At 49.0% G+C, this 14113-nt stretch overlaps 1 protein-coding gene across 1 annotated transcript; it reads right to left on the bottom strand.

The window, feature by feature from the left end:
• Positions 1-9436: 9436 nt before the first annotated feature.
• Positions 9437-13528, bottom strand: MLNR (motilin receptor). The gene is made up of 2 exons (XM_025874918.2): positions 12634-13528; positions 9437-11872 (listed from the first exon to the last, which is right to left on the bottom strand). Exons 1-2 carry the CDS (start codon positions 13526-13528, stop codon positions 11484-11486), a joined length of 1284 nt encoding a protein of 427 aa, XP_025730703.1. The 3' UTR covers positions 9437-11483.
• Positions 13529-14113: the final 585 nt, after the last annotated feature.

Genomic DNA, 14113 nt, shown 5'->3' with positions numbered 1-14113 from the left:
GCAATTGAGACTTATGTACCATCCTGAGCTAAGGAAAGGAATAGAGGTCTGGTGCTTTAAAGGGGAGAAAGACAATTCACAGGAAGATGAGAGGAGCAAATGTTTGGGAAGCAAATGTTTGCCCTGCCATGCAGGTAAGTCACTCAGATGAAAAAGCTTTCTCTGGTTATAGCTCTCTTCCTCATATGGGCCCCCTTTCTAATTTTTTTAGGTAGTTAAGAAGTAGTAAAAAGCTTTTCCTGAGACTGCTGGGCCTTGATTATCTTCAGCTCAAAGTAATCCACATGCCAAATTAGCACATTCTGGGGGGGCTTATTCTGAACCCCCTCAACACAGTATTCCCGGTTAACTTTCTTCAGGCTGAATCATAACACCTTTTCCACTGGGCTATAAAATCCTGATCCTTTGTCAGTTTCTGCAAGGTAACTTCTCACCTGCAGGTCTACAAATTGACACTGTTTCTATCAAGTATGTGCTATTAATTAAAAAAAATGGTGACAAGTAATCCCCATTTTATCATTTTCCAGGTGTGGAGTAATTTTTGTCATTGGCATTATAAGAAAAAGCCCCGTCCTGTTTGCTGTAAAGATTTTTGTTGAAGACATAGTTTTCTAACTTACAGGAGGTCATCTTGGAGTACCCACGGGATAAATTCTCCTTTCTGCTGTGAATCATGTAACCTTCCTAACCAGACACTGGGAATGAGTTTTGTGTCCTCACTTTATCCCTGGTATAATCTTATTTTATCTACCCTCATTTGTATTTATTTCCTAATTTCTCCATTAACTTAATTTTTATCTTATTTTGGGCATTTTTGTAAATTGCCTTATGTTCTTTTTGGAATACAAATTTATTTAAATAAAGAGTATGTTCAGATTGGAGGATTCTTTAGTTTAATGTGCCTTGAGAAGGAAGAGGAAATGAAGCTGATATTTGCATACTCCAAAAACAATACATATGATGTCCTTGACAACAACCTAAATGTAATATACTCACATTTACATCATCCATCCTATGACAAAAGTTGTCTGTTCTTAGTTGGCATGTGTATCACACATACCTCACCTAAAGGGATCTAAATGATCTAGACAATCTGCGGTATTTCTCTTTTGTTTTGTTTTTCAAACAAAATTCACATTTTATTAGATTGAAATAAACTGTGAAAAATGCCCTCACCTAAAAGCAATATTTTCTGCATTATTCCTAGGTAAACCGCAAAACTTATTTTTGCAATAAGACCCGTTTTCCTGGCTATGTATATAAATCAAGATGACACGATAGATGTTGGTCATGAAAAAAAAAAGAAAATAGGGAAAACCAGACAAATCAATTATCAGTGTCTGTGGACTCAGGTTCTCTCATGCCTGGAAATTAGTGCTTACCATACATCTGCTACAAAGCTGATGGCGCGGTTAGGGTGTGGGCGCAACAAAGGCGCACATGCAGCAGCAACGTGCGGGAGGCAACAATGGCCCGTTCTTCCATTTAACAGTAAAAGTAATTTATGTATTTACATCTCAATGACGAAGACAAAATCTACACTGAAATCCTCTTTAGGTGGGGACACGGTTTCTTACACTATATAAACAACCATTACAGATTTTTAGCAATATACTGAAAACACACTGTACTTGCATTGAAGTCAGACACTTCATTACATTTTATAAATTATTTTCCTCCCCTCTTACCCCCTCCATCCTCAACATTTTTTTCTTCCAAGAACTGATGACTCAAATCCTTGTCATTAGATCAGTGATCATAAATGTCATGCCCCAGATGACTTCAACCCCTCCATTGTGCCTCCTGAAGGAATCACATAGAAATGAAACTCTGCATTTTTAATACTGTCTTCTTGGAGAGCACAGGACATGTGTGAGTTCAGACCATGGCCATTTACAGTGACTTAACAGGTTAGTGGGAGGCCTGTAGGCAAATTTGCCTTCAATGACTAAGTGGCCTGGATGTATCTTACAGCTTTACCTGCTAATAACTAGCAAAAGGCATCCTAAAACATTCTCTTAGACATTTTCAGTGGTTTCTGAATTAGCTTTAGGATGCTCTGACACATTTATATATGTGTCTATCATGAAATCCAGGTCATGTTCTGTATTGAGTTATAGCCACAACTGCAAGACTAGACCTCTGTTCAGTCGATGTTTGGGCTATGTTTTGTGATGCTTACATCCATGCTCCTCAGTCTTCATCCTGGGAAGAAACCACAGGACCTTAAGCATAACAGAAACATTAGGAAAAAATACATAAGTAACAGGTAGATATAGAGCATCATAAATTGTGGACAGAAGCTCTTTATCTTTCCCTCTGTTTGCACTTGAACCTCTGACAATGAGGCTCCACAGAGAGTAAGTCACTTTCTACATGTTGGAATGGTGTTTCTCTGAGATCCCATGTCTTCATGTGAAGGCTTTGAGATGCTGACCTGGGAACTCTCTTGTAGTTACAGAATAATGTCTTCCACCATGAGAACACCGACCTCTTCCACCTTAGAACACTAAACTCAAAGGTTAGTTAAGATTCTAGGTTAACTTAGCAAGTCCTGGAACTTAGCAACTTCCTTAGCAACTTCCCAGAAAGTTTCACTTGAATTTCATGTTTCGTGGCCAAATTTGTGACATCCTCAAACCAAAAATCATAATAAAATTCACTATTTTCCATCAGTTCACTCATAAATGTGACGCCGTAGTCAAGCTGCTGTGAAGATGCCAGACATTTCCTGCTGGGTCCCCACCCCCCCCACCGCCCCCAAAGGGCTCTTGTTAAGATAGGACATTTTTAAGAATGACAAATGAAACCAATGCAATAGAAATCTGTTAATGTACCAGAGAGCCAAATGCTTGACCTTCCATAAAGCTACTACATCCAGCATGTGTGTCATTCTTCATACTGTCTCTAGATAAAACAAATGCTTGCAAGAGCTCCACTTAAATTTTGAAAGCATCGTATCTGCCTGCCTATTGAGGAAGGCCCATTTCCTTCTGTTACTCTACCTTTCTTCACTTCTCCGCAAAAAGGCAGACACTACATCACTACATTGTCAAATCCGAAAAGTAGTGGCAGTGACTGTTGGAGGAAAAAGAACAGTCTTCCCCAGTTGTTCTCAATGCCACAGACAATAAGCCCTGACTTTCCAAGAAGCGCCGAGTGTGTTGATACCTTGGGAATATTCTCTAAAAGCCTGGTGCACAGGGCTTTGATTTTGAGAGGAAACTCACTGTACCTGACCGCATCATTGCTCCATAAGCAGCCCCCGCTGTGTGTGTATATGGAGGCCACCACACATTTTGGACAGGGAGAAAGACTGATTCTAACAAGTGAAAGTTAGTAGGATATGAACTGAGGACAATAATGCTAGCTTACACTGACAGGATTACTGCATGCCCGACGGTGCGAACCAAGTACATTGTATTATTATATAGTATATATACGTTGCAATGAGTATATAATTAAACATTCTATTGTAATAACGGCAATGCACTAGTTTTTAAGAAATCAGTCTCTCGGGACACCTGGGTGGCTCGATCGGTTAAGCATCTGCCTTCGGCTCAGGTCATGATCCCAGGGTCCTGGGATCGAGCCCCAAGTCAGGCTCCCTGCTCCACGGGGAGCCTGCTTCTCCCTCTCCCTTTGCCTCTGCTTGTGCTCTCTCTCGCTATCTCTGTCACTATCTGTCTCTCTCTATCAAATAAATAAATGAAATCTTAAAAAAAAAAGAAATCAGTCTCTCTCCTTGCCCAAAATGTATAGTATCCTCCATAAACACATAGGAACTTTGATCAAGTCCCAGGACATGCCAAGCAGTGTGCTAGGTGCTTTGCATACATTAAAATATGAGTTCATTATCATCCATGGTCTCAGTTGTCATACAGAGTTACAGTTTTTCAGGAGAATCCCCCTCATTGTGAATTAATCAGTCACTTGACTACTTTATTTCATTCAGTCCTTTTTGCAGAAAAAAAACCAAACAAACCAATAAAGCCTTACAAAATTGTCTATGTATAAACACCCAGGAGCAGGTTATATATAAATTAACTTACTCAGCCCAACACATTTTTATTACACACATGTTCCAGGAGGTTTGGACTCGGATGCTTATTTCTTCAGTTTTGTGATTTAAAAAACATCAGTGTGGGTTACAATTACCCAGCAGCTAGGTGGCAGGTGCTTTCCCACCGCAGGGAGGTTGTGCGCAAGACAGCAAGACGGCCTGGCTTCTGGACACCCTGCACACGGCGGCCCCGAGGCTGGACCAGCCTAAACCCTGTTGCTCAGCAACCGTTTCCTGTGTAACTTACCATTGTCTGAATCCTGCCCCAAAGCTCTGTTGAAAGGCTCTCTGGGTTCTTTCCTTTTGCCATATCCCATGGCCTTTCCATTGCCCTCATTCTAGGATCACCAGATTTAACAAATCAAAACACAGTGTCCAGTTAAATTTGAATTTCAGATAAATAATGAGTGATATTTTGAGTATATTAAAGTTATACTAAAATCATCGTTGTTCATCCAAAATTCCAATTGAACTGGGAGTCCTGTATCTCATCTGACAACCCTACTTTATTCTGTTTGTGTTCTCCATGGTGTGTGTGACCCTATGGCCTCCGATCCTCCTCAAATTTGGGTCATCTCATATTTGTCGCTTTTCCTTTCTCTCCTTCTTCTGCCTGCTTCAGTGACTTCTGGAGCCTGCGTTGGGACCATTAGCAGTAACCCTAGGCCTCTCCTTTGATCTCTGTAAGCTTTCTCTTTGGTGAGGGCATTGATTCCTATCACTTAGATCAGTGGTTCCCAAAGTATGATGCCAGAGGAGCGGCAGCACCAGCACCAGCACCAGCCCCTGGAAACTGGACAGAAATGCACATTCTTAGGCTCCAACCCAGATCTACAGAATCAGGTCTTCTGGAGTGGGGCCCAGTAATCTGTATTTTAAGAAGCCCTTCAGTTGTTTCTGATGCAAGCTAAGGTTTGGGAACCATTGGTATAAGTGATGACTTCTATGCTCTGGACTCCCAAATCTTTATTATTGGCCTTGATTTCACACCCAAACTTCCCACTAGCATTTCAAATTGCAGTGTTCTGTGGAATGTTAATATATGAAAGAAAAGGCAAAAATAAGCTGTCTGGTCAAATGGGGTTTACATGGTATTGCAGCATATCTTAAAGGTACTTGACTATCGGGACTTCCTTCCAGGAGGTTGTAGAAAACACAACAGATGGATGGCCTTAGTGCAAACAGAGCAATCAAAATGGACTTCATTATCGTCCCCTGCTAAATCACCTCTACCTCTGACAACCTGTTTCTTTCACAGAGCCCCAGTGTTCTCCTAGTTAAGTAGGCTTAAAATATTGGAGGTATGACCCTTCTTGTATCCAATCAGTCTCTGAGTTTTAGGGACCCAGTCATGATAGTGTTGGAAGGTAGGAGACCAAGAGTGACTCTCAAAGGTCAAACAAGCTGTTGTTGTGGCTTATCAGAGTCAAGCCTCAGGAGGCACCTCTTCACTGGGACCTGGAGAACAGCCCATCCACCCCAAAGGCAATTTTGGCTGATCTCAGCACCGAGCACCCAGCAGAAGTCCGAGGCGACAGGACGACAGCTCCAGGGCTACCCACAGACCCACAGTGACATGAGGTCAAGGAATTAGGGATAGAGCCCAAGACCCCAGGGGCACCTGGGTGGCTCAGTCAGTTAAGTGTCTGCCTTCGATTCAGGTCATGATCCCAGCGTCCTGGGATCAAGCCCTGCATTGGGTCCTCTGCTCAGCGGGGAGTCTGCTTGTCCCTCTTCATCTGCCACTCCCCCCCACTTGTGCATGCTCTCTCTCTCTTTCTCTCCTTCAAATAAATAAATAAATAAAATCTTAAAAAAAAAAAAAGAACCCAAAGACCCCAAGAGGGCCATGAAGAGCTGAGCAGGCCTGTCCTGGAGGAACTGAGGGAGAGGGCAAGGAACCAAACCAGGTATTGAGGTCAAAGAAAAACAGAACATGCTTTGAAGAGCTGAAGACCTGGTGGAGGCGGGGTTACTGAGATGAATAGCCATGGAGAGGCTGGGGCCAGTCTGGCCTGCAGCCAGGAGGATGTCAGCATTGATGGTGGCTGGGCCACACCCACAGGGAGAGGTTCAGGGGACTGAAGGGCGCAGGTACCAGGAAGTCAGTACTGGACCACAGTCTTGAGTTTCTGCCAGAACATAAAAAGACTTCCATATGAGTCCATCACCAAACCCAACTTTAATATCTTTATTCACTATCTTTGTATCTCTTCCTTTATCCTGGGGTAAATACAGTAAAAGGAAAGAAAAGGGCGGGAAGGGGACGTGGGATAGGGTGAGAATGGAAAAGACTGTTGTTGTAAGGGAGATCTTATTGATGATTCAGTCTTGTCTGCACATTAGAACCACCTGGAGAGCTTTTTTTTTTTTTTAAAGATTTTATTTATTTATTCATGAGAGACAGAGAGAGAGAGAGAGGCAGAGGGAGAAGCAGGCTCCCAAGGAGCAGGGAGCCCGATACAGGACTCGATCCCAGGACCCTGGGACCATGACCCGAGCCGACGGCAGACGCCCAACCATCTGAGCCACCCAGGCGCCCGTCGAGAGCTTTCAGAGCTACATCCATGTCCAATCCCCAGAGATCCTGATGCTACAGTTCTAATCTCCGGATCAATGCCGCTCGAATTTTAATGTGCATTGGAATCATCTGAGGATCTTGTTAAAATGGAGAGTCTGATTTAGAAGGTTTGGCGGGGGGCCTGAAAATCTGCATTTCAACAAGATCCTAAGTGATGCTGATACCACCGGCCTGTGGCTCACATTTTTGCAGCACAATCTATAGCAGAGCTGCTCCGAGGGTGGTCTCTAGACCACCAGAATCAGAATCGCCTGGTAACTTGAGAGAAATGCAAGTTCTCGGGCCCCACCCCAGACCCACTGAATCGGAAACTCCGGGGGTGGAGCCCAGTCCCCTGTGCTCGAACAGCCTCTGGTGATTCTGACGCAGGCTGAAGTTTGAGAACCACTCTTGTAGAGAATCTGACCAGCCAGAGGGAGGGGAGCTGATATTTGCTTTAAGGACGAAGTAATGAATTATCGTGCAAGTAAGACAGAAACAAAGATCAGGTTTTATTCTATTTACGTTACAGTTATGAACAAGTATAACCATTATAAGAAAATTAAGACATAACTTTGTAAACTTGAAATCTGCCCGTCTTCACTTTTTAAAAATAATCCTTTTTTTTTTTTTTAATCCCCATATCATCACAAGTACTAGAAATTCTTAGGGACATTTTCGAGACGAGCACACTCCCTGCAAAGATGGGAGAAAGGAAACGTCAAACCGTGGCCTTCCCGGCTGCCCGCGGGGCGGAGCTGGTACGGTCGCCGGAAGCTAAGGCGGCAGCGCCTGGCGCTGGGGCTTGAGAACGGGCAAAGGGATGCTGGCCGCTCTGAGGCCACGATGCTGCTGGGGCTCCTGGCCCCCAGAGGTGCTGCCCCTGGTAATGTCACTGCTCCGGTGTCACGCTCTGCCCCACAAGTGCGCTACGCCTGGGTGACAGTCCATAACTGCTCCCAACTGGACTCCCAGGCTCAGCCTCCCCCAGCCGTGCCCGGTCTGTTCTGCGAGCTCCAGCCCCTGGGGACATCAGTGCCCTCCGCCCCCCCCCCTCCCGTCCCTCCGAGGCCCCTACTTGACTCCCTTCAGCCCTTTTGCTGCTGTTTTGCATCCTCCCTTGTGTTGTCTGGTAGCTCAGATCACACATCGCAGCCATCTGTCCATCTCTGTCCCTCACTGGGGTGCGGATCCCTGTCCCCTCCCTTGTGGCCGGTGTTCAACATACATTGTCTCCCTGGGCAGGAGATGCCAAGGGGAATAAGACATGGCTTGTCTTCAAACCCTGGGACCCAGCCATCTGCCAGGGAACATACTGGGTGCTGTGAGAGAGAGTCACACAAAGCCTTGCGCCACGGCCCGTGCACACTTGGCTCTCCTGGTCCGCCTGGCACTTTTTAGCCCTTATTTACACAGGTGTCGGTTATTCTTTAAAAAGTGTGGGTTGTTTCCCTAAGAAGGGGCCAGGTAGAGTCTGTCTCTGTCACTTCCTTATAGCTTACGCAGAGCAGGGGACACGCTGAGCGCCAGGCCACAGAGCACGCCCTTGCTCACCGACAGACGCTCCCGCGCTCCCAGGACTGGATGCTGACTTCTGAAGGCGGCTCAGAGCCGATCCCATCTATGTAATATTTAAGAATTCAGAATCTTCAGCAAGTTGGCTCACGGGGCGCCTGGGTGGCTCAGTCGGTTGGGCATCTGTCTTTGGCTCAGGTCATGATCTCAGGGTCCTGGGATCGAGCCCCGCATCGGGCTCCCTGCTCAACAGGGAGCCTGCTTCTCCCTCACCCTCTCCCACTCCCCCTGCTTGTGCTCTCTCTCTCTTTCTCTGTGTCAAATAAATAAATTAAAAAAAAAAGTTGGCTCACAGTGAAAAACTGCCTTGCATCTATGTTTATTTAGTCTTTTCAAAGCTCCCCTTAAAACACTCAACCTGCACAACCATGAACATTTATGTCCCCAACGCTTCCACATGCTGGTGAGCGTTACTGTTACATAAGTAGAAATGGTCAGGAGCAGCCGTGTTCAAACATTTAAACATATTGCCCTCTAATGTCCCATTGAGGGCTTGTGCAGGGGACTCTAGGTTCCCAGGTGGTATTGTGCAATAGCTTCTTTGAACATTTCCTCAGAAGTAGAAATGTCACATACAGAAAAGGGAGGAATGTATGTCTCTGTGAGTAACACCACCGTGATATTCTGCACGCCCATCTGATGTAGGTGATTTTATTACCCTGTGAGCGAAATCTGGGTTAGTCTGGATGACACGATTACACATTTCAAACAAGATAGTGCCATTAGAAAGGAGATTGACTTGGACGCCATGACACGGACTTATCTTTCTAGCGCGTTCGGTCATACACTTAGCCTTTGCTTGGTAAATATTTGCCATGTGAATGAATGAAACACAAACCCTTCCCCAAGGCTGATGCCTCACCTAACAAAAGCATTTTGGGCTGCAGACAGCAGAGAGGGTTCAAGAGAACCTTGCAGGGACGCCAGCACATGGAGGGTGTGGGGAGTGGCCCTGGGGAACAGCCTCAATGACACCATCCCTGGGGAGAGGGAGGGGGGCCCAGGACCGAAAACCACACTCTCCAATGATCCCTGACCAGCCACCCTGGGTCTTCCGAGGAACCCCCCTCTTGTTACAGAAGGACGCTCTCTGCTGGGGTAGAGAACAATTTTAGATATGAGAACAATTTTTCAAATATTCTTGACCAAGACCCACAGTAAGAACACATTTTATTTTGTGAACCAGGAAAGACACGGGCTAATATATAGTGGAAACAAGTTTTACAACATAACAGTTCTCCTTACCACACGTGAAGGCCTGGTTTCTCTATTCTGTTCTTGCCCCACTCCTTCCTGTTACAAAAAAAAAAAAAAAAAAAGTGACAGAGTCCACTGATTTCACAGTCCATTAATGAGTGAGGCCAGCATTTCAGAAACAACTGCACAGTGACCTGCAGGAGGGATGGGTTTCAGACCCTCCCCCTCAGGTACCCAGTGGTGAAGGAAGGGGTATCCTCCCCACTCCCACACACCTGGGAACACAGTTAGGTCACAGAGAAGTGGGATATAAATCCCTCTCTTCTGGAATCTCACCGAAAAAGCTCAAAGGAGAGGTCTTTGCTTCTATAGCTCTATTACACTTAAGATACCAGTAAGGTTTTTAACCATGACCTTCCACAGGGAAGAGGCCTCATCTGACTGCCCCACGGACGAACTCCCATGAGCAGATAGACTGCGTGCAGCAACAGCTCCAGCACCTCCTATGAAGGGCCGCCAAGCCAAAGAGTGGCCGGGGCACGAGGCTGGCATGTCCCCCTGTGAGAACCCTGCTGGCTCCAAGTGTTCCTCAGTCCACCAGGTTGCAAAGAGTTCTTGAGGAGGGAGGATGGGGAGATGGTTCTGGGACAAAAGAAGTCAAGGATATGCTGGGTGGGACAGCTTGGGGCCTCTGATGTGATGCGTGCTGTGGTGACTCCACAGAGTCCTTTTTGCGAGTAATCACCAAATACCTGCCATGTACAGTTTGGGGACTGCCGCCCCAAGCGGCCACTATCTACTTGTCCCTCCACTTGGCAGGGACACAAAGCAGACGAAAGACTTCTTCTCTGCTGTCCCAGTTGAGGGCAGGACCAGGGTGTCAGGACCCTTCACGGGGACCTGAAGGCATCACTGTATTTGGTCGGTCAGTGTAAAAGTGACAGACCTTTGTCAGCACGCTGAGTGGACTCTCTATGGATTCACCGTCTGTAGTTTACAACAGAGACTCTGTGCCCTGCCCGCCTCCAGGGGGCGCCATTCATACAGACAGTGGAGTCAATGAGGCCCTTTGGGGGGTGGGCAGCAGCCCTCTGAAAACAGGTCTGTGTTTTAAACTGTAAAACACAAAACAGTGACAGACTTGTTGGTCAGAACGTCGGACACATTCTCTTTCAGCCTTGAGTACATCCATTGACTCCTGTGTTTTGTAGTAAGAGCAGCGACTCAGGGCGGGAATGGGTAAGAATCTAGACTGGCGCTCAGACTCACACCCACCCTGGGACATCGAAGACTCGATTCCGTCACCAGTAAAACAGGAATGATGATAATACGTATCCCACCAAGCTGAGGCAAAAAAGGCACAATAACGATCTTTATAAATGTCATTAGCAGTCACTTTGTAGGGAAGCCAAGCCCTGCAGTTTCTCCCTGCCCTCAGGCTTCGGTGCCCGGGGTGCTGCCTCGAAGCCATGGCACTGGGCAAGCCAGGGGGCAGTCTCAGGGACAAGTGGGCTGCAACACACTTGCTGATAAACAGCAGTTCTGAAAGACGGTATTGTCCCTCAACTCTTATGATTTGTTCTCAGCCAGGAGTGAGGTGGGACCCCTGAACATTGGCCTTTACCCACAATTCCTTTCACTTGCTTCCAAAAAATTCTGCTACCTTATGTAGGCATTAAATAATTTCTTGAATAAAAGCTCTAATTATCCTGGGCTCCTTGTATATGCACCATTACATGTATATCCAGAACATGAAAATACAAATACACCCCTGATCTCAGAGGTGACAATTCTCATGGCAGCATCTCTCTCTGACTCATTAACCAGAAAAGGAGCAATCATATTTCCAAAGTCTAGGAGAACGAAAACTTAGAAAACCTCCCCAGAGCACATTTTGTGTTGTGGGATTTCCCGAGGCTGAAATCAACGTCCTTGAGGGCTATGAGGGAGGTGGTTAAATTGCGTACCTTGGTTTTTTTCAAAAAAAAAAATCATGCTGACCAAGTTGTCGATCAATTTGCAAAATGCCGACCACTCTTCCCAATTCTTCCTAATGGCATCAGTTCCCCACTTGCAGTCCTTCTTTCCCTACAGACCTGTTTTCCCTGAGGTCCCCACGTTGGGGGAGGAAGCCACTTGCTTGGCCATGCTGGTTGATGACGTCTGTACTTTGGTGCTCGGCTCCGTGTAGCCAGCAGTATCTCCTCCTGTGTCCCCCTCCATGTCCCTGCTTCTGCAGAAACTTCTCTGTCTGGACTGTCTGGCCAGCAGCAGGTTCCAGGCCGCTGCTCTGTACTTCTTGGAAATGAGGTTGTAGAGGATCGGGTTGATGGATGCACTCAGATAGAAAAGTTGCAAAGCAACAATGTTAAAGTACTGAGAGAAGTTCATCATCCGAGAATCTTCTGTATTTATGTAAATGATCCTGCCCACGTGAAAAGGCAACCAGCAAACTACAAATGCCAGAACCACCACCACTGCAAAACAAGACACAGGCACCGGAGTTAGCTAAAGCATCCGAAAACAAGCCCCCCCCCCCCGAAACCATCCGAAATAATAAGTAACAACAAACAAAATGAAAAAAAATTTTACCCAGCCAAATCCCACCCCAGGACAACTACCAGGCTGCAAAGAGCACTGACATTTGCTTTAAAACTGCATATATGCGTTATCACGGCTGGACATAAACCAGAAGGAGAAATTGCTACTAACAAGCTGTTCTGGCAGGCTTCCTTCCACAAACCTATTTCAGAGACATGTTCTCTGTATTGCATTGAAAAGAATTCTGCAACAGGTCTGCACAATTTTTTGTTTTGATATGGGCATGGTTCACTTTAGCCTGCAGGATAACTTAAGTTTTTTTTTTTAAAAAAAATTTTAGCCTAATGAGCTCTACCCCATGTTCTCAAAGGTACTATGAGTAATTCACATCTGTGGCATCTAACAGAGACAGGCGTTTGGTTTCCCCATCCTGGATCAGCCCGGCTCACGGATCCAACGGCTTAGCGGACCCAGGCATCCCACCAAATACCACACTCCTCGGGGGCGCCCTGGGGTTACCCAGAACTATCAGAGGACTGGAGATGGTTTTCTCTGGAGACGGGCAGGACCGGCAGGTGGAGGCTGGAGCAAAATGACTTAAGGAATTGTAGCTAGAAGAGGCGTGGGGAGACGAGGGGAAGGAGACGCTGCCTGGACCGCGGGCTGGCGCGTTTGGAACAGAGGTGGCGCCACTTACGCAGGACGCGGACCGTCTGCCGGTGGCCCTTCTCGCGCCCGGAGGCGGCTGGACCTCGCAGCGGGCCCCGGCTCCTCCACAGCTCCCGCCCGATGAGCCCGTAGAGGACGCTGAGGCACAGAAAGGGCAGGAAGAAGTAGGCGGTGGTGACCCACAGCATGACGCGCAGCGCGCCCATCTGAGACGGGCTCGGCCGGCACTCGCGACTGAACAGCGCCGCGGCGGCCGCGACCTCCGCGGCCTCGGGCCCCGACGGCGGGGACAGCGGTGGCGCCAGCGAGGCCCCGAGGGGCGACGGCGGCGGCCAGGTGCGGGGCGAGGGGGTGAGCGGCGCGCTGCCGTTAAGGTCCGGGACCGCGTCGATGCCGGGGTCCTGCTCGACGCCCACCAGAAAGAAGAAGGGCCCTGCGGAGAGCAGCGCCACTGCCCAGAGCGCCGCGATGAGTGCGCGGACGCGGCGCCGGGTGACTAGGACGCGGGCGCGGAGCGGGCGGCAGATGGCGAGGTAGCGCTCGACGCTGAGCGCCGTCATGTGCAGCAGCGTGGCGTAGGTGCAGCCTTCGCCCACGTAGAGCGAGAGGCGGCAGAGCAGCTGCCCGAACACCCAGGGCCGCGAGCGCCAGAGGCGGTACAGGTCGAAGGGGAGCCCGAGCAGGATGAGCAGGTCGGACACGGCCATGCTGCCCAGGTACAGGTTGGTGGTGGTCCGCATGTCCCGGTAGCGCCCGATCAGCAGCACCGTCACCACGTTGCCGCTCACCCCGACGGCGAACAGACCGAGGCACACGGCGGTCACCGGCACCAGCGCCCCCAGGGGAAAGGGCGAGCAGAGGCGCTCGTCACAGGGCAGCGGTGCGCCCTCCGCGCCGTCGCTGCGGTTCCAGGGGCTGCCCATGGACGCGCCGCGCCGGGCGGACGCGAGGACACACGCTCGGCGCCCGTCGGCGCCGTCGCACCCCCGGCTGGCCCCGGGGACCGAGCGCAGGGCCCGGCTGGCGAGGCGCTTCCTCCGGCAGCCCGCGCGCAGCGGCTCAGCGGCTCAGCGGCCCCCGTCCGCACCGCCCGAGCTCTGCGGCGCCGCGCGCGGGGACGCGAGTCTGCAGGGTCCGCTTTGAGGCCCTCCCAAGCGGGCGACGCTCAGTCTCCGCCCCCGGCCGCCGCCCGCCCCACTCCCGCACCCTCTCCTCCGCCCGTCGCGTGCCAGGGAGCTTCCCTCCCCGCTAACTGGAACACGGGAGGCGGCCGCGGCGCACGAGTCCGACCCCGTCCAGGGAAGCGGTTGCTGAACCCCGGTGAGGTGGGTTCCTGACCCCATAGGAGCGCGGGCGCTCTGGCCGCTCGAGTACAGAGGGGGACCTTCTCGGGGACCTCGGCTGGTGGCTGTGTCCAGGCGCTTAGGAAAGGCTGCCCCCGTACTAACAGGAGAGGAGTTTAGACAGGAATCCAGAGTGCCTCCCGGGTCTAGTTACGACTCTACAAC

The sequence above is a fragment of the Callorhinus ursinus genome, unplaced genomic scaffold (genome assembly GCF_003265705.2).
Source record: "Callorhinus ursinus isolate GAN/ISIS: 27379988/994484 unplaced genomic scaffold, GSC_fseal_2.0 scaffold7, whole genome shotgun sequence".
NCBI lineage: Eukaryota > Metazoa > Chordata > Mammalia > Carnivora > Otariidae > Callorhinus > Callorhinus ursinus.
The sequence above is the reverse complement of the archived record's forward strand: the minus strand, read 5'-3'. Positions and strand labels throughout refer to the sequence as shown.

Coding starts and splice junctions, on each gene's coding strand:
- MLNR (XM_025874918.2), bottom strand. CDS start 13,528: ATGGGCAGCCCCTGGAACCGCAGCGACGGCGCGGAGGGCGCACCGCTG. Junction 11,873..12,633: donor GCAGACGGTCCGCGTCCTGC/GTAAGTGGCGCC, acceptor CTTGTTTTGCAG/TGGTGGTGGTTCTGGCATTT.